Here is an 18,204-nt window from a genome sequence, read left to right as displayed (position 1 = left end):
TTTTCTTACTTCCACATAGTTTAGGAACAAAAGCTGACACTTAAACGTTGCCGTTTCAAACAAGAACTTGTATATTCATCATATACAAAGATACTGTTCTTAATTATGTCAGTGTCAATTATCAAGATACATAAATTTCAAATGTAAACCAAAATTTGACATAGAAAAAAACAATCGAATCCAAATCTATGTTGGATAATTCCAATTAACTTGAGGAGCAAGTTAACTCATTAAAGTGAAGTTTGATGGGTTAAGGAAAAAGGAAAACATATCGAGCTTAGGAATGTTTCCATATTATTATTAGGAAAAGATGTAGTTTCGCTCTTAGGAAAAGATGTAGCTTCTTCCTATATAAAGAGTTCTTATGGAGAGATGTTCCATCAAGAGAAACACATTGAAATGTTTAGTTTTGAGAGAGTTTCTAAATCTAATAAGAAGAGAAGTTCTTATAATCTTTGTGTTTGTGCAACTTTAATTGGTATCAGAGCTCCAGGTTTGGAAGGTCGTTTACAAGAGGAGTTGTAACTTCGATCAAAACATGGGAGACGATTCTCAAGCACGTGATAAAGGTCTTGAGATGAAGAAGGACATACGATGTCCGATGCTAACATCGACCAACTACACCGTATGGTCGATGCGAATGAAAGTGATGCTTCGTTTATACGAAGTTTGGGATACAATTGATCCAGGGATTAACGATGCAAAGAAGAACAATATGGCGATTGCTCTAATCTTTCAATCAGTCCCGGAGGCGCTAATACTTCAGATTGGAGAACATGATACATCGAAGAAGATTTGGGAAGCTATCAAATCCCGTAACCTAGGTGCTGATCGCGTGAGAGAAGCAAGGTTACAAACTTTGATGTCTGAGTTCGACAAACTGAAGATGACAGACACAGACACGGTGGATGACTACGCAGGAAAACTTTCAGGCTTAGCATCGAGAGCAGCCACGTTAGGAGAGATAATGGAAGCATCAAAGCTGGTAAAGAAGTTTCTGAAGGGACTTCCAAGAACGAAGTTCATTCACATCGTAGCTTCGTTAGAACAAGTGTTGGATCTAAATTCAACGGGATTCGAAGACATTGTTGGGAGATTGAAGGCTTTCGAAGAACGCATCAAAGAAGAAACCCAAGATGAAGATCAATAGAAGCTAATGTTTGTAAAGAATGATGCACAAGGTCGTGGAAGCCATAGCAACTCGCGAGGAAGAGGCAGAGGTAGAGGTTATGGTGGAAGAGGAAGAGGACGAGGAAGGTCTAATGGTTCTGATGGTCATAACAAAGGAGGAGAAGCTTCAGACAAGACCAAGAAGGACTACTCTAAGGTTAGATGTTGGCGATGCGAAAAGATGGGACACTTCGTGTCACACTGTCCTACACGACCAAGAGAAGAAGCTAACCTAACGGAAACACAAGAAGCAGATGCATTATATATGCATGAAGTAGTATTCCTCAACGAAGAGAGAGTGTTTCCTAAGAGGTTTGATGAATGCGATGGAAATACGAGTATATGGTACCTTGACAATGGTGCAAGTAACCATATGACAGGCAAGAGAGAGTTCTTCTCAAACCTAGATGAGAGCATCAAAGACAAAGTCAAATTCGGTGATGGATCAAACGTCGAGATTGTTAGGAAAGGTTCGATCACGTTCATCGGAAAAACAGGGGAGAGAAGAGCACTCAAAGATATCTACTACATCCCAAGTCTTAAACACAATATCATAAGTCTTGGACAAGCAACCCAGATGGGTTGTGAGGTTAATATGAAAGAAGACTTACTGATGCTGAAAGATCCCCGTGGAAGGCTATTAGTACAAGTCGCAAGGCAACCAAACCGATTGTACAAGACGCCAATGGAAGTTGAATATCCGAAGTGTCTTCAAATACAAGAAACTGATGTTACATGGACATGGCATGCACGGCTAGGACATGTGAACTTTGGAGTCATGAAGAATATGATAGACAAGGAGATGGTAGTAGGGATGCCTCAGGTGATACACGAGAAAGATGTGTGCAGCGCCTGCTTAGTTGGGAAGCAAACTCGGAAGTCTTTCCCGCCTAAAGCAAAGTATCGAGCATCACACGCATTGGAGTTGGTACATGGTGACTTGTGCGGTCCGATATCACCATCAACACCAGCAAACAATAGATATGTATTCGTCTTAATTGATGATTACTCAAGATATATGTGGACGATGCTGCTAAGAGAGAAGAGTGAAGCGTTCGATCGGTTCAAAATGTTCAAGGAGTTCGTGGAGAATCAAACGAAGCTACAACTCAAGAATTTTCGCACCGATAGAGGAGGAGAGTTCACATCTTCTGATTTCATTCGTTTTTGTGAAGAAAACGGTGTAACTAGACATCTCACCGCATCGTATATACTATCAACAAACGTAGACGAAGAACCAGGATCATTCAAGCTTCCTCATATTGATGTTACAGAAGAAGGAGATGGTGATGAGCATCAATATCACCAACACCACGAAGAGCAAAACAATAATGAAGAAGAAGAAGTTGTAGACGCATGTGAACAAGAGCAATTAGCAGAGAACAACGATGCAAACCAAGACCAGCATGTAACATCAAGATATGGTCGTAACATCAGAAAACCAAAGCGGTTCAATGATTACATCCTACTCGCTGAAGTTGAAGGTGGCAGACTCTTGCTCACCATCGATGGTGAACCAGAAAGTTACATCGAAGCTGCAGTAATACAAGCTTGGATCGATGTCATCAAAAACAAGACCTGGAAGCTCCTCAAGAAGCCGACAGGTGTGAAACCGATAGGTTTGAAGTGGATCTATAAGATCAAGAGGAATGCAGATGGAACGGTGATCAAATACAAAGCAAGGCTAGTTGCAAAAGGTTACGTGCAACAACAAGGCATAGACTTCGACGAAGTATTTGCACCAGTTGCTCGGATAGAAACCATACGACTACTCTTGGCGTTAGCAGCAACTAATGGATGGAAGATCCATCACTTAGATGTGAAAACTGCGTTCCTGAATGGAGACTTAAATGAGGATGTATACGTTACTCAACCAGAAGGCTTTGTGGAGAAAGGAAAGGAGGATCATGTGTACAAACTTAGCAAAGCACTATACGGTTTGCGTCAAGCTCCGAGAGCTTGGAACATCAAACTCGATCGTGTTCTCAAGGAGATGGAGTTCATGAAGTGCACCAAGGAACCTGTGGTATATCAAAAGAAACAGAAGGGGGAGCTTCTGATCATAGCTATATACGTTGATGACTTGTTTGTAACAGGGACTTCACTCAACGTTATCAAGCAATTCAAAGATGATATGTCAAGAAGATTTGAGATGTCAGACCTCGGGAAGCTTACATACTATCTTGGTATAGAAGTAACGCAAGGAGTTGATGGCATTCACATCAAACAAGAAGGATACGCGCAAGGTATACTTGTCAAGACGAAGATGGAGTCATGTAACTATACTCATGTTCCGATGCACACGAGTTTGAAAGTATCAAAGGCAGAGGAGGAGCCTGAGATTGATGCAACATCATATCGAAGCATCATAGGATGCTTAAGGTATCTTCTTCATACCCGACCGGACTTGGCGTTTTCGGTTGGTGTATTAAGCAGATATATGCAGAGTCCAAGAGAGAGTCATGGAGAAGCAGTGAAGCATCTAATACGATACATAAAGGGCACTACAGAGTATGGTCTCTTCTTCAAACGGGATGGAACAACGGAGATTACAGGTTACAGTGACAGAAGCCATAACATAGACGTTGATGATGGAAGAAGCACTACAGGGTTTATGTTCTACCTAGGAACATCGCCGATCACGTGGACATCGTGCAAGCAACCCACAGTGGCACTCTCTTCATGTGAGGCGGAGTTCATGGCAGCTACGGAAGCTGCAAAACAAGCAATTTGGTTAAAGGAGTTGATGGTCGAGATCATGAACAAAGAAGACAAGAAGGTCGTGTTGAAGATTGACAACAAGTCAGCGATAGCCCTCACCAAGAACCCGGTGTTTTACGGTAGAAGCAAACACATACTCTCGAAGTACCATTTCATTCGAGAATGTGTGGAGTTCGACTTTATCGAAGTGAAGCACGTACCTGGAGTGGAACAGAAGGCATACATACTCACTAAACCATTGGCAAGGATCAAGTTCGAAGCAATGCGCAAGTTCATCGGAGTTAAGAAGATCAACATACCTAAGATTCAAGTTGGAATTAAGGGGGAGAATATTGGATAATTCCAATTAACTTGAGGAGCAAGTTAACTCATTAAAGTGAAGTTTGATGGGTTAAGAAAAAAGTAAAACATATCGAGGTTAGGAATGTTTCCATATTATTATTAGGAAAAGATGTAACTTCGCTCTTAGGAAAATATGTAGTTTCTTCCTATATAAAGAGTTCTCATGGAGAGATGTTCCATCAAGAGAAACACATTGAAATGTTTAGTTTTGAGAGAGTTTCTAAATCTAATAAGAAGAGGAGTTCTTATAATCTTTGTGTTTGTGCAACTTTAAATCTAAACGCTAGCAAACGGTGTCTAGCCGAGATTGGAAGTTACTGAATCATTCTAACCCTAAAGCTCTGCAAATTGGGCAAGTGGCAGCTTTGAGGAACCAAAATTTCCCACAGTCTTCCGACACACCACGTGTCGGATATCATCAAGACTGCAAACAACGCGATCGCTTCGGTTTGGTTCGGAAAAAATGAATTGGGGAAGTTTTTGACGGATGCGGATTGAAATTTTTTTCTTTTCACGAGTGCGGGGGACGAGGAAATCCATACATGATGAAAGGACGCTGAGGAGGTCGACGAGGACGATCTGGAGGACGAAGAGGACAAGGAGGAAGACGAAGAGGTGGCAGAGAAGAAGAACTAAAGCGATTCCGAGAATGAGGAGGATGTACATGTATGGAATCATGCTAACTAGCTATGTTTGTTCGTTCTCATATGGGGTTATACATATAAATAGCTAAAGTTTATCTTCGTCGTCTATTTTTCACAAAACTAATTTTTTGTTAACAAAAAACTAATTTTATTATTTCCTGTTTCGAGGATAACGCGTTTGGCACATAATTAGCCAAATATACATGAATTATGTCAATATTAAAAAAATGCACACATGGGCTATAAACATGAAATATGTATAGCTTTTCCTGTTTGTGGAGCGATTTTGCCACTTTGAATCGATATGGATGAATTAAGATTATAAAAAAATTATTATTGTGGATTTATGTGGGATTTTGTAGCTAATTATAGAACTATAAATCTACACACTACACAAATACATAGAACCTTGTATAAATTAATACTCCATAAATTAATAAATTTCGCCGGTCTTAACTTGGACGGTTCAAAATTTGACACAAATCGAAAAATAATAAAATAATATTTTTTAAAAAAAAATTATATGTAAATATATGGTCCCATTAAAATTATAAATTAATAATTTATATGTATACATATTTTATATAAGTAAGAACCTATTATTATATTTTTTGTTTTATATTCACAATGGAATTATCTTTATATTTTCTTAACACTTAATATATTTTTATGAGATTTAGTAATATTATATCCAAAACCACATTTAGTTCTATGCAATCTAACTATTATTTATGAAGTAATTTTGCTGATTTGTCATGTTCTCCATAGTTTTAGGTTATTTTGTTTATTTGTTATGTTTTCCATAATTTTAGGTACTTTTAGTTATTTATCATATGCTTAATAATTATAATTAATAGTTTTACTTAATAAATAATTATATAATGTTGCTAGATTATAATATATATTTAACCAGTTGTTATCTTTTTGTTCACACGATAACGATAATATTATTATAAAACCTATTCATCTCTTATCTTTTTAGATTTTAGTTTAGTTTATATCATATTGATTGACTTCCTATTGCTTCGGATATCTTATGTATATATTTTTATTATGTGATTTTTTCTGGTTTTGTTCGGATTGAATCTTATATCCTGTTTTTTTCCAGTGGCTATGGAGATAGAAGAAAGATTCTATTGTCTAGATAAATATAATTTTATTCTCTTATATTTTTTTGCTTGAGTGTTCTTTAGTTTGTAGCATCACTATTTTGTTACATAAATTTTTGAACTTCGGACTTCGGTTTGTCAAAGAACAAAAAAAAAAGATCTAAAATCAAGGAGTGTAAAAGATGTATATGTCGTCCAATCACGAGTAGGTTGAGTGATTAAATTGATGTAGTATTCCAGTCACTTAAATTTATGTTTGTTTAGATATTTCGTTTGCTTTTACCTAATTGAGTTATTCTTAGTTGCTCGCTTTTGTTTTGATGTGTGTATTCTAATTAAATTCTTGGTCTTATGAACGTTATTTGTGCGAATCCTCAGTAAATGAAAAATGTATGCTGAAAATTAAAACATGGCATGAACTTTTTTACTGCCTTGCTAAATTGGTTGGTCCTGGTAATGATCCAAATTTAGATTGTATTAGTTAGTTAATTAAACAAATATACTCTAATATAAAATTGTGATATTATAGTTTCAAATTTATATTTTGATCTGAACTATCACATTAAAAACTAGAGTAATTAGAATCATTCTACATTTAATGAATAATTATCTTTATTTATAATGTTTAACTAGGTGTTTTATAGATATTTATAGATAAATGTACTATTAAATTTAAAGATCAAAATTTTTAAGTAAAAAATTTAATTTATAATATTTTTTAAGAATCTTACAATTTCTAATTTGTATCTTTTATTCATTTAAAACATTATTTTGGATAACAATGTCAGTATTTTATTTTTTTATAATATATTATTATCTTTGAGAATGTGACAAATAAGCATATTCTCTTCTTAAATAATAGTATAGATAATTAGATAATTATATTTATTTATAATATAGATAGTTATATATTCATATACAATAATAAAATCACCCAAAAAAATAAAAGAAAATAAAGAAAATAATAATTAATATTATCATTACCTAAAAATATAAATTAACCTGTTATCATCCAAAATCAATAAAAGCTGATATATATACATACACACACACATATATATATATATATATATATACATATATATCTTTATATATTTATCAAGGTAATATAATTGTAACTACCAACAATAATCTTATCAGTTTTTAGTATAAAAATGTTTAGACAAAAAAATATTATATCACATAGTTTCATTAAGAGGAAAAGATGTGTCTATGAAAGATATACTTAAATGTGACAATATAAAATTTGGTGATAAGACTATCTTCGATGAAGATTTTTTTGGAGATTTTCCTAAAATATAGTTGGAAGCAATATAATTGAAAAAAATGATAATTTTCAAATAAATAATATATGTTTAAATTTTGTAAAATGCTTATGCCCGCATTTGCGGGCACAACACCTAGTATATATTATATACACCGAATAATATAACAAAATTAATATAACTGTCATATTTCAAAGAATAACAATTAATGTCTATAGACTGAAATCAAATATTTTTGTTATCTTAGAATAAAAATATCTTAAAATTATAAATCTAAATAAAAAAATATTTGTAAATTAATATATCTATAAATTAATAAAATTATAAAGTCCCAACATTATTAATTTATAGAGGTTCTACTATATATATATATATTTACAACCACACGGTAGATCCTAGCTTTCAGCGTATTTCTTAAAGTATTATAAATAGGAGATGTGGTTAAAGCTTTCTAATCATCTGAATACAAATTAAGACAATCACGAGAAAGAGAAAGATCAAGAAAAATACTAAAGAGTTGTGTCTTACTCATTACACTCGGATTTATTAGAAAAGTGGGTCGTAGAGAAGTTATTAATTTGGGCTTTGGGTCCGTGATAGTTTTTATTGGGCATTTGGGTCGCGACACTTTGCGACCCTATAGGAGTTATGCTACAAAGACTTCTTAACCCCTCCTCAAGCTGATAAATAACGACATTGCCACTCTCTTCTTTACACGTGAGAAAGCTCAACGCGAACCCCAAGACAGACTCGCCAGTTAATTCTCATCCGCAAACCACCGCGGTCATTAAACATCTTTCTTCTCCTCTCACTTTTTCTCTCTCCATCAAATTATTCGTTTGACCTAAAAGTAGAAAAGAAATTTTTTTTTTCTTAGCTCTCGTTACGAGTGAGAACAGCTTTCAGGTCCGATTTATGTGTAGCAGGCCCTGTTCTTAGCTCTCGTGACGAGTGAGAGCAGCTTTCAGCTCCGATGGTATCACAATCGAACGCCGCAGGATCTTCCGGTCGTCGCCGTCGACAAAACACACCGAAAGCAAAACTCGTCTCCCGATCTAAGAAGACGAAGCGGTACCCAGGTTCGTTTTGATGTTCTTACTTTACAGTTTACTTTTAAAATGCTATCCAGACATTAGTTTGCAACTCACTCTGTCCTCGCCTTAAATTCTGCATGTCATCACCGGAATGCAGTTGCTTTTTCTGAACATTAGTTTACGACTCCGTTTTACTAAATACGCAATCATCTCGTTTTGTAGTTTCCGACTCCGACGACGATACAACGCCCTCCTCCATGGATTCCACGGCACCGACATCTCCACCGGTGGATGTCGTTGATGTCGGCTCATCCACAAAATTCCCTAGAAGGCTGTTTGCTCCGGGATTTTTCCCCACGCAATTGCGGCTGAACATTTACTCCAAAGCCAATGTCATTGCCTCTGTAGCGTCTGCTCTAAAAGGTTCTTCGACCGTGGACCGATTACTCTGCTCTCAGTTTAGCAAACTCTTTCGGCTACCTGTTGCTCGATGCCCGAACTCAACCAAGCTCATTGGCAGCCTTCTCTGCCGGCAGCTTATTACGATTCGAAAATATGAACTTTGGTTCACTTTCGGTAATCATCCTCTTCGTTTCTCCGTAGATGAATTTAAGGAAATAACTGGCTTGAACTGCGGCATATTCGATGTTGAAGACTCAGAAACTGAGGTTAATGAACCAGGTAGTATGTGGAAGCAACTCTTTGATACAACGGTAGGTGAAAAACTGTGGTTCAGGTGCTTAAGATGCTAGAGAACCCATATCTTGCGGATTGGAAACGAGTTCCTTTGGCTCTGATAGCGTTGGTGGACGGGGTTTTGTGTTGTACTAATAAAACACTCAAGCTCACCCCTAAGTATGTCAAAATGCTCAGCAACCTGGAGTCTTTCATGAATTATCCATGGGGGAGGACCTCGTTTTTACACACCATATCTCGTTTTTTGCCTCCCCCGGTTAGTGTCAAAACCCCTAACCCACTGCACGCACTACGGATCCGGTTATCTCAAAAGACAACCGCATGCTATGGCTTTCCACTAGCTCTCCAGTTGCTCGCTTTTGAAGCGGTTCCTCAGCTGTTGGCCAGAATTCCCAATGCGGATAACACAAACGATTTTTTGGATAACCCTTCGTGTTGTGGAAACACCGTGGTTATCCTCAACACAAACGACATTGTCGCTGTCGAAGGAGAGCCAGATGTAAGTTCCTTCTGTTCTATATTATTTACAAGAGCTTATTTCTGTAACATTCTTTAATTGACCCATGTTATCTGCCTTTGTAGGTTATTGTAGATTTCAGCCTCGTCCCCGAAGCTGAGCGACACTTCTTGTTGGACGAGGTTGAGGACCCGAAAGTAACTCGTTTAGTCGACCACATCCGTTCTGGCCATACATTTAGAACTGAAGATTTCGAAGGTGGAGACAGGTCATTTGGTAAAGACAATGCAATTCCGGAAGGCAAACCTCAAGGTGTACCCCTTATACAGCGTTCTCTACGACCACGTAAACGTGCTGCTGTTGTTATTGAAGACCTAACGACACCCGAACACAACGAACCCGACGTTCCGCCTGAATCAGGAAGGTCTCCAAACGAAGATTTGAAATCGTGGATTCTAGAGCAGTTTCAAAACTTTAAGAATGGGATATACGAGCGCTTAGACTAGTTTGAGAAAACATTATGCGATCACTTTGGTGTGCTCCTACCTAACATCCACAACAAAGGCAAGAGGAAGATGATCATGGTTACTCCGGTTCTCCGAAAAGTGTCGAGAACCAGTATAAAAAGCAGCGGCCAAATCGGAAGTCAAGAAAAATAAATTCAACGGTTCCTAAGCCTGGACAGGAAATGCATTCGTATCCACTTCGCTCTGCAGACGGCTTAGAGGTACACCCAATTAAACAAGTTTGAAATTTAACATATTCTGATGTTTTCAGATAATGTATATGTAATTTAGAAGCCAGTTTTGTAAGTTAGTTATTTTTTTCTTTTCTTGAGTTATAATAACATGTATTTTAAGACTTTGTGTTTATATATTATATACCTTCATGTCGCATTGACAATTTGACATTAGGCTAGATTATATTATTTGTATCTCAACTAGAAAATATCAACATTTGTGTGTTACCCAAAATTCAGGGAACCATAGGAAACACGCAACCTGGCTTCAGCAGGGAGACTCGCGAGAACAACGAGAATTCAACTCTTCTTACTCCACAATTCGATCAGAACGCAACCGATCAGGTTTTATAGGTTTCTGTTTGTGACAACGTGGTTTTAAATTTATTGTATCAATGTTAATGGAGGTGTACGTTTTCAAACAGAGACAATTCGATCAGAACGCAACCTATCAGGTTAAGTGATTTATAATTTGTTTTTCAGAACCTTGTTTTAAACTTAGTGTACCATTTATAAAGAAGGTGTACGGTTTTCATACAGGAGCCACGTACACCAAACGCTGTACCAGATGAATCGCAGACTCCAAACCCCCTCACAACGCTGACTATTTATAGGTTTTTTTTTTTTTGCTTGGCCACAGTCCTATGTGTCACCAGCCAAGGTGAGTCAACCTGCTGTGAATTAGTCTTTTCTTTGGTAACATAGTAGCGTAGAAATTTCTCGATTTTTATATTGGGTTGTTCACACTGCTTGCAGAAAGATGACACCTACATTGGTGAAAAAGCTGTGGATGTCAAGTGGGATGAAGCAAATCCTCATGCATACAGCTCAGTGAAAGAAGTACCTGCGCGTGAGCGTCCATCATCAGATCCGAATCCGGAATCTGCCCCAGATTTTGCATCCACCAGAAGTGAAGATAATGTTGGACCTGTTTTCACAAACCTGAGTGGTCAAAAACGCAAGCACCCGTTATAGAAGGCGGTGTACCTGATTCGATGGCCGTTCAAAATCCGACATCCCCGGTTGAGGAGGACAAGAATTATGAAAGCTACAAAGAAAACATCTCATTTGATTCCCAGTTGCAAGGGAAACGACCTCGAGCTGTTGAAGATATGCCTGGTTCTGAGACGGATGAGGACGACAATTATGTGGAGAGTGGTGGTAAACGTGTGCCCAAAAAATCCCAGAAGATTCGCAGAGTGTACACCCCAGATGCAAGGCTGAAAGGGTTGTTCATGAGCGAGAAGAAAGCTGAGTATAGGCCCATACCAAAGACAAACCGTGCTATTTTTAAGAAATTCAGCGATATTCTCAGTGAAAACATCGATCAGTAAGTGTGGGATGTCATTTACTGTTATATACATATAGACATCTTGTTTCCGCTGATTGAAAATGTCGTTCTCCTTGTTTCAATTTGCAGGCAGTTCGCAATCAAAACCAATCATATTGTCACGAATTCTTTCTTCCTTGACATAGCTACACCCGGGATCTGTTTGTCTGACGAGGTACTATATCTGTTTTCACCTCCCACAATTAAAAGATTGTCAACTTTAATTTATTTTTGTAAAATCTTAAAACAGCACATGCATGTCATAATGCAAATGTTGTGGAGGCGTCGTGGAAGTGTTCTGCAGAAAGACCGGAGGGTAATGTGTGATCCGTACTTTACAAAGATCATTACCTCAAAGTGGTCTGCTTTCAGTGAAGCCAAGGATAAGTTACATTTTGATTGGGGCACAAACATAGCATCTTATGTCACCGGAATGTGTAGGGGCAAAAAACTTAAGTTGCAACTTGGTCGCGATATCGACATGGTGTACGCTCCAATGTTCTGGCAGGATAAGCATTGGGTTGATCTTTCTATTAACTTGCAGACTTCTAACGTCATCATCTTCGATTCTTTCATCACTGCGAATCCGACTGAAACACATGTCGACGCACACATGACTCCTATTCTGAAGTCCTTACCACATATACTTGAACAGTATGTCGGGTTCACAGACTATCTAATCAAAGAAGGAGAGCGAACTTACGCGTGGAATCGGTTTCAAGGCATCTATCACAACAATAGGGGTGGGGACTGTGGGCCGTGCGCTGCTAAGTTCATGAAGATGCAGTCTAATGGTGATGGGAAGGAAGAGATGAGTAGAATAACTGACAAAGTTGTGGATAAATTTCGTGAGCAGTATGCAATGGATTGCTACGAGGAATTTGTTGGCGATTTTCAGGTTGCGAACGAGGCAGGAATGAAGTAGCATCCACTTTATCTTAACTATCCGTTTACAATGAAACTTGTCTTTCTATATATATGTATGAACTTCCTATCTGCGTTTTTGTTAAAAGTGTGCAAGATTTTATCATTGTGAATCTATTTTACTTATTCGAACAAAAAACAATATTAACTATCTCGTATTTATGCGAATTGAAATTAATATACTGCATACCATTATGCGTACACTTAAATAAATATCCTGCATACCATATAAATTATTTGAACCTTTTACTGGCAACCAAAACAGAACATTTTCAGTGCTAAATATACAGCGTTATATCGGTTCAATTGTTTATTTAATAGATAAGCATACAGTTAAACAAGAAAATCCTTGAGGTAACGCTTCTTAAGAAAGTACTTCAGGTCTTCGATCTCTTCAGCGTTTTTCTTCTCGTCTTCTTCTAAACGACTAAGACGATCTTCAATGGAATATAAGCTTCGATTTTTGAGTTCGTGGTGATCAACCTTCTGCGTTAGCTTTTTCGTTTCCTTTTCAATAGCCTCATCCCATTCATTCTTTCTGTGCAAGCCATCATTCTGGAAACCACATGTTGATATTAAAAATTCAAAGAATGAAAAGGAATATGTTATAAGTTTGTTACCTCAAAGTGTTTGCAAACGAAGTACTTCTTTCCAATTTCTGTTCTTGCCTTACAGACATTGTTGGGGTCGAAAACGGTTTTGACAAATACTTTTTCGAAATAGATTCTTCTTTACGAAAAGCTTTGCGGAGGAAACGCGAGTCATCGGACAAGAGCCCGAAAAGGATAGTTACGCAGCGACTGAACACGTGCTCCGCTCGGTCGCTACGTAGCGACCGAGTTCGAGCCAAGGCTCAGTCGCTACGTAGCGACCGAATGTCCAGTCTGCTTGGTCGCTACGTAGCGACCAAGCGCTCGGTCGAACCGAAGAGCGGTCGCTACGTAGCGATCGAGCGCTCGATCGCTACGTAGCGACCGAGCTCTTCCGAAACGGCGATACGACATTAGTCCATGCGTTCTCGTCTACCCTTCGATGCTATCTCCCGAAGACCGTAGCGAACCCATTTCACGATTCCCCTCCATTCTAAGTTATCGATCAAACTTTACCGTAAAAACCGCGGAAAGTTCGTTCTTTATCGAAAGAAGCCGTAATAAACGCTTCGAGTCGGAAGACGGCCCAAAGGGACCTAAGACATGACTCGAGGCCAAATTACGATTTCTTAACCAACAGCCCGTAGGCCGCATGACGGTTTACGCTTGGTTCGCAAGGAAAGATAAATGTCAAGTTTCCGCGGATAAATACGAAGATCGGAAAAAAATGGAATAACTCCATTTTTATGCTATGGCGGCTTAAGGGCAGAAGGGTAAAAGCGTAAACCAACCTTGGAGCCAGTATATAAGGAGTCCTAGGCGAGAGGCATGGAGGTGGACTTTTCACAGCAAACTTAGCACTTAGAGCGATTTTAGGCAATTTTCCATTTTTGTTATTCGAGATGCGACTCAATTAGGTTTTTGCCGTCTTAGGGTTTTAGAACTATGAATCTTGCCGACAGCTCTCGTAGCCCAGGCACTTACCTTGTTGTAAACGCTCTAACGCAGATTCGGAATAAGAACTATCTTTCTCTCTTTTTTGATTTCTTATTTTATTACTGTTCTCGTTTCGTGTTCTAATTGCTTGGCGTGTGGTATTAGCAGATATCCGGGACCTCTGGGAAATTAGGGTTTTCCTAGTTTCCTTATTTAAACGGAAATCGACAGTGCGAGGGGGGGAGGGGTACTGATCAATCTAACTCTCAACCACATCACGCTCAACCAGACATGTCAACTAACGACACGAATAACGTGCAGACTCCTCTTAACGGAGGCAGCGGCACTGATCTCCACACTCCCGCATCGGACGTATCCGCGGCCAACGCACCAGCCAACGCCGCGGCGCTCGAGAAGTTTAAAAAGATGTTCGCCACCTACGAAAAAAGGTCGGAAGAACAGGATAAGCTCGTGAGCACCTTGACCAAACAAGTTGAAACTTTAACGGCAAGGACTCGAGCAATCCTCCCCCGCGGAACCACTAAAGTCCGCGGGAAAAGACTCGACTTTGCAACCCCACTCCACAGGCCTGGAGCCGCGCAGGAACGACCTTCGGGTCAAAACCCTAGCGAGAAATCTCCCGTCAAAAAGGGAAACTCCGAAAGCCCTCCGCCTCCCGCGAAGGTTTCGGAGTACAACAGAGTCGAGCAAGTCGACATGGATCCTAGCGATGTCTCCAACAATACTGATGAGGACGTCGACAGACATCCAAGGAGGACCAGAAGCCGATTCACTCTGGAAAGCTCTCCGTTCGACAAACCAATGACAGAAGAGGAGGAAATCCTCTATTGGAACGAACAAGAAGAGCTGGCTGAAAAACAAACCGAGCTCACTCGCAGTAAACGCCGACAAGCGCGGAAATCTGCTGACGAGACGTCGGATATACGCGATCTTCGCGACTATATCACCAAGACTGCGGCAGAAGTAAGAGCCGTAAAATCCCAAATCCATCACGCTACTAGCGCGGCACCCGAGATCGACAGGCTGCTGGAAGGGGCTAGGAAGACCCCTTTCACCACTCGCATCTCAGATACGAGGGTATCCAATCCCGGAAAAATCAAAGTACCGAAGTATGATGGTACGATCGATCCGAGAGCGCACCTTCAGGCTTTCCACATCACGATGGGAAGAGCGAGGCTGAAGGACGGCGAGAGAGACGCCGGCTACTGCTGCCTGTTCGTCGAGAATCTAGAAGGAGCAGCCCTCGAATGGTTCGCGCGCCTTAAGCAAAACTCTATCGGGAGTTTCCGACAGCTCGCATCGGAATTTCTCAAGCAATACTCTATGTTCATAGATAGAGAAACTTCCGATGTCGATCTTTGGAGTCTGTCCCAGAGGGTAGAGGAACTCCTCCGCGAGTTCATCAGCCGATTCAAGTTGGTAATGTCCAGGGTCAGCGGGATAAGCGACAAGGTGGCCATCGATGCCCTCAGAAAGGCACTCTGGTAAAGGTCAAAATTCAGAAAATGGATATCCTTCGAAAAACCGCGGACGATCCAAGACGCCCTCCACAAGGCGACGGACTACATCATGATCGAGGAAGAAACAAAAATTTTATCGCAAAAACATAAGTCAGCGAGATCGTCCTCAAAAGATGTAGACCCAAAAACGAGGAAATAGAACCCTCGTAACGACAAGTATGTCCATCACGAGGGGTAAGAACTCCAAGGATCGCACAATTACGCGATCGGCTCAGACCAGCGCCGAACCACGGGTAATACGTGGACTCGCAATCAAGGATATGATGAAAACACCTTCTGCGAGTTCCACCAGTCCCGAGGACACTCCACGACTAACTGCAAGGTCTTGGGAGCAAGGCTGGCCGCGAAGCTACTAGCCGGAGAACTCTCAGAAGTGACGAGCGTGAAAGATCTCATCCTCGAGACCGATCCCCCCCCCCCCCCCCCCGAAGCCGGACAGAAATCTTCCCGCGGAGAGATCTTCCCAAAGAAACGAATCTGGGGATAAACGCGGCAGGAGGCCAGACGACAAAGGGAACGATAACAATCGTCGTAGAGTCAACATGATCATCGGAGGATCGCAATTCTGCAACGATACGGTTTCGGCCATCAAGGCTTACCAGCGGAAGGCGGAGTCAAGAGCAAACTGGCATACATGGTCTCCTATCCGAGATGATCAGAACTGCTTAATCACCTTCACAAAGGAGGAAGCCGGCGGGATCGATCAGCCTCACTGCGATCTGCTCGTCATAGACCGCGTCATACGAGATCTGGAAGTCGGAAGAGTACTCATTGACACGGGAAGCACGGTTAATGTAATCTTGTGCGACACTCTCAATCGGATGAGCATCAAACTCGGAGAAGTAACTCTAACTCCGAAACCGCTCACAGGCTTTTCGGGCGAAATATCGATGACCCTCGGATCGATTCAGCTAACAGTCATGGCCAAGGAGATCACAAAAATCGTCGAGTTCGCGGTAGTCGATCATCCTGCCATCTACAACGTGATCATGGGAACCCCATGGCTCAATGCTATGCAAGCCGTTTCATCGACGTACCACCTGGGCGTCAAATTCCCGACCCCAAACGGAGTCGAAACTATCAGGGGATGTCAGAAACAGTCGCGACAATGCTTCCTCGCGGAACACAAGTTAAGACAGATGACAACCTCTGCAACGGCAAATCGCAAACGCACGAAGATTGATAAATTTTCTACCAACAACGTTCCAAGAAAAGATGATTTAACATCGTCTGCTGACGTAGGCGCTTCGGGTGTCGAAACTCAACATGAATCCAAAGCCGACACTACAACTCAACCGGACATCCGGAAGAGAACACTGACCCAGCCACGATCATCACGATCAAGGCGGTCAACACGGCAACAACCGCCGAGTGAAAACACTTGCGGCATAAAACTGAACTACGAGATGGCTTGATCCTCGAAAGGGGTACGTAGGCAGCTCGTCGAAAGACGAGTTCAGCTATCCCCCTCTCTAAAAAGGGGGGGGGAGAGTGGGTGCGTATATACTCCCACATAGGAAAAGATGCGTTATTGTAATCGAATTCTATAGAGATTTCGAAAATTTTTACGATCAATATGCGTCGCTCCTTTTTAAGACAAAATCGCAAAACAATCTTACTTCAGCACCAAAAATATACGTATAGTCTTCGAGATGATACGAACAAATTGTCCGAATGCGACCACTACAAATCTTACACTCCGTTCGTCGATTGGCCCCGACAAACACATCAGCCATCTTAAACAAACGCAACTTGATCACTCTTTTGATCTTCAAACGTCCAACACAAGGACGAAAGCGCGCTACAAGAAAAAATCCGAAATTTTGGTCTAGCACTTCCAGTTGGCTTAAAAATTGTCTCTGGAAAGATGCTCGATTCGTACCATACAAGTCGTATAAGCCGAGAACCTATCGCGGAATTTAAATCGGTACGAATCAGGTAGAAATCGCAACAGGAAAACCGATAGCCGGCTAGTCACCGCACAAACCTTAAAACCGAGAGTAAACCTAGGTCTTGCCCTAAACCCATCGCATTGGTCTCAGACATCTCAAAGACATGATATCTAAAGAGAACCTAAAACATGTCTCTTCGTTCATATCTCAACGTTCCCGAAAGATCGTAAATAATTTTTACGAAAACTCATGTCTCGAACAAACTAACAGATTGAACGCCTCAACGAAGATAAATATGAGACGACAACTCATGTTTACTTCAAACCCACTCTAAACAAAGTAACTCAAACAAACATCCATTATATAAACCGCATAGCGGTAGGGGTTCAAAGCCACCAACGGCCAGTCCCGACAAAAACGGCCAAAATAGGCCCATACAAAGTTCGAAGGCCACACTCGGCCAGACATATATGAACAAAGGCCACACTCGGCCGCTAAAATTTAGATAAAGGGAAAAACTCCTTCCCGTCAAAACACTCACAGATCAAAGTTAAAATTCCCGGACAAGGAAGCTCCGAATGCATCCGTGGGAAAGTTCACTTCCTCATCGTCACCGGCAAAATCAGTCGTAGCATCTACGGTATCAGGGGAAACCGGGATGTGATCCCAGAATCCCTGAATCTTCCCATCGATCGGAGGAATGGTCGCCTCAGCGTGAGCATGATCCTTCATGCCATCCTTCGTTAACTCCATCTCCCTCTCGAAAACGTAGTCATCTTCCTGCGTCTTCTAAAGGCTCCCAATGGAGCCGCGA

At 40.5% G+C, this 18,204-nt stretch overlaps 2 protein-coding genes across 2 annotated transcripts; both read left to right on the top strand.

Moving 5' to 3' along the window:
* The first annotated feature begins 8,224 nt into the window (after positions 1–8,224).
* Positions 8,225–9,944, top strand: LOC106428019. The gene is made up of 4 exons (XM_048763932.1): positions 8,225–8,330; positions 8,508–8,953; positions 9,022–9,480; positions 9,564–9,944. The coding sequence occupies exons 1-4, from the start codon at positions 8,225–8,227 to the stop codon at positions 9,942–9,944; spliced, it is 1,392 nt and encodes a 463-aa protein (XP_048619889.1).
* A 1,228-nt stretch (positions 9,945–11,172) lies between these two features.
* Positions 11,173–12,432, top strand: LOC106428020. Its single transcript, XM_013868757.1, has 3 exons — positions 11,173–11,507; positions 11,598–11,682; positions 11,758–12,432. Exons 1-3 carry the CDS (start codon positions 11,173–11,175, stop codon positions 12,430–12,432), a joined length of 1,095 nt encoding a protein of 364 aa, XP_013724211.1.
* Positions 12,433–18,204: the final 5,772 nt, after the last annotated feature.

Source organism: Brassica napus, chromosome C7 (genome assembly GCF_020379485.1).
Source record: "Brassica napus cultivar Da-Ae chromosome C7, Da-Ae, whole genome shotgun sequence".
In the NCBI taxonomy this organism is placed as follows: domain Eukaryota; kingdom Viridiplantae; phylum Streptophyta; class Magnoliopsida; order Brassicales; family Brassicaceae; genus Brassica; species Brassica napus.
This window is presented reverse-complemented; position numbering and strand designations above follow the sequence as displayed.

Excerpts from the sequence above, each read along its gene's own strand:
- LOC106428020 (XM_013868757.1), top strand. The coding sequence starts at position 11,173 with ATGGCCGTTCAAAATCCGACATCCCCGGTTGAGGAGGACAAGAATTAT. Across the intron at positions 11,508-11,597 it reads CTCAGTGAAAACATCGATCA|GCAGTTCGCAATCAAAACCA; the intron begins GTAAGTGTGGGA and ends TTCAATTTGCAG. Across the intron at positions 11,683-11,757 it reads GGATCTGTTTGTCTGACGAG|CACATGCATGTCATAATGCA; the intron begins GTACTATATCTG and ends ATCTTAAAACAG.
- LOC106428019 (XM_048763932.1), top strand. The coding sequence starts at position 8,225 with ATGGTATCACAATCGAACGCCGCAGGATCTTCCGGTCGTCGCCGTCGA. Across the intron at positions 8,331-8,507 it reads GAAGACGAAGCGGTACCCAG|TTTCCGACTCCGACGACGAT; the intron begins GTTCGTTTTGAT and ends CTCGTTTTGTAG. Across the intron at positions 9,481-9,563 it reads CTGTCGAAGGAGAGCCAGAT|GTTATTGTAGATTTCAGCCT; the intron begins GTAAGTTCCTTC and ends CTGCCTTTGTAG.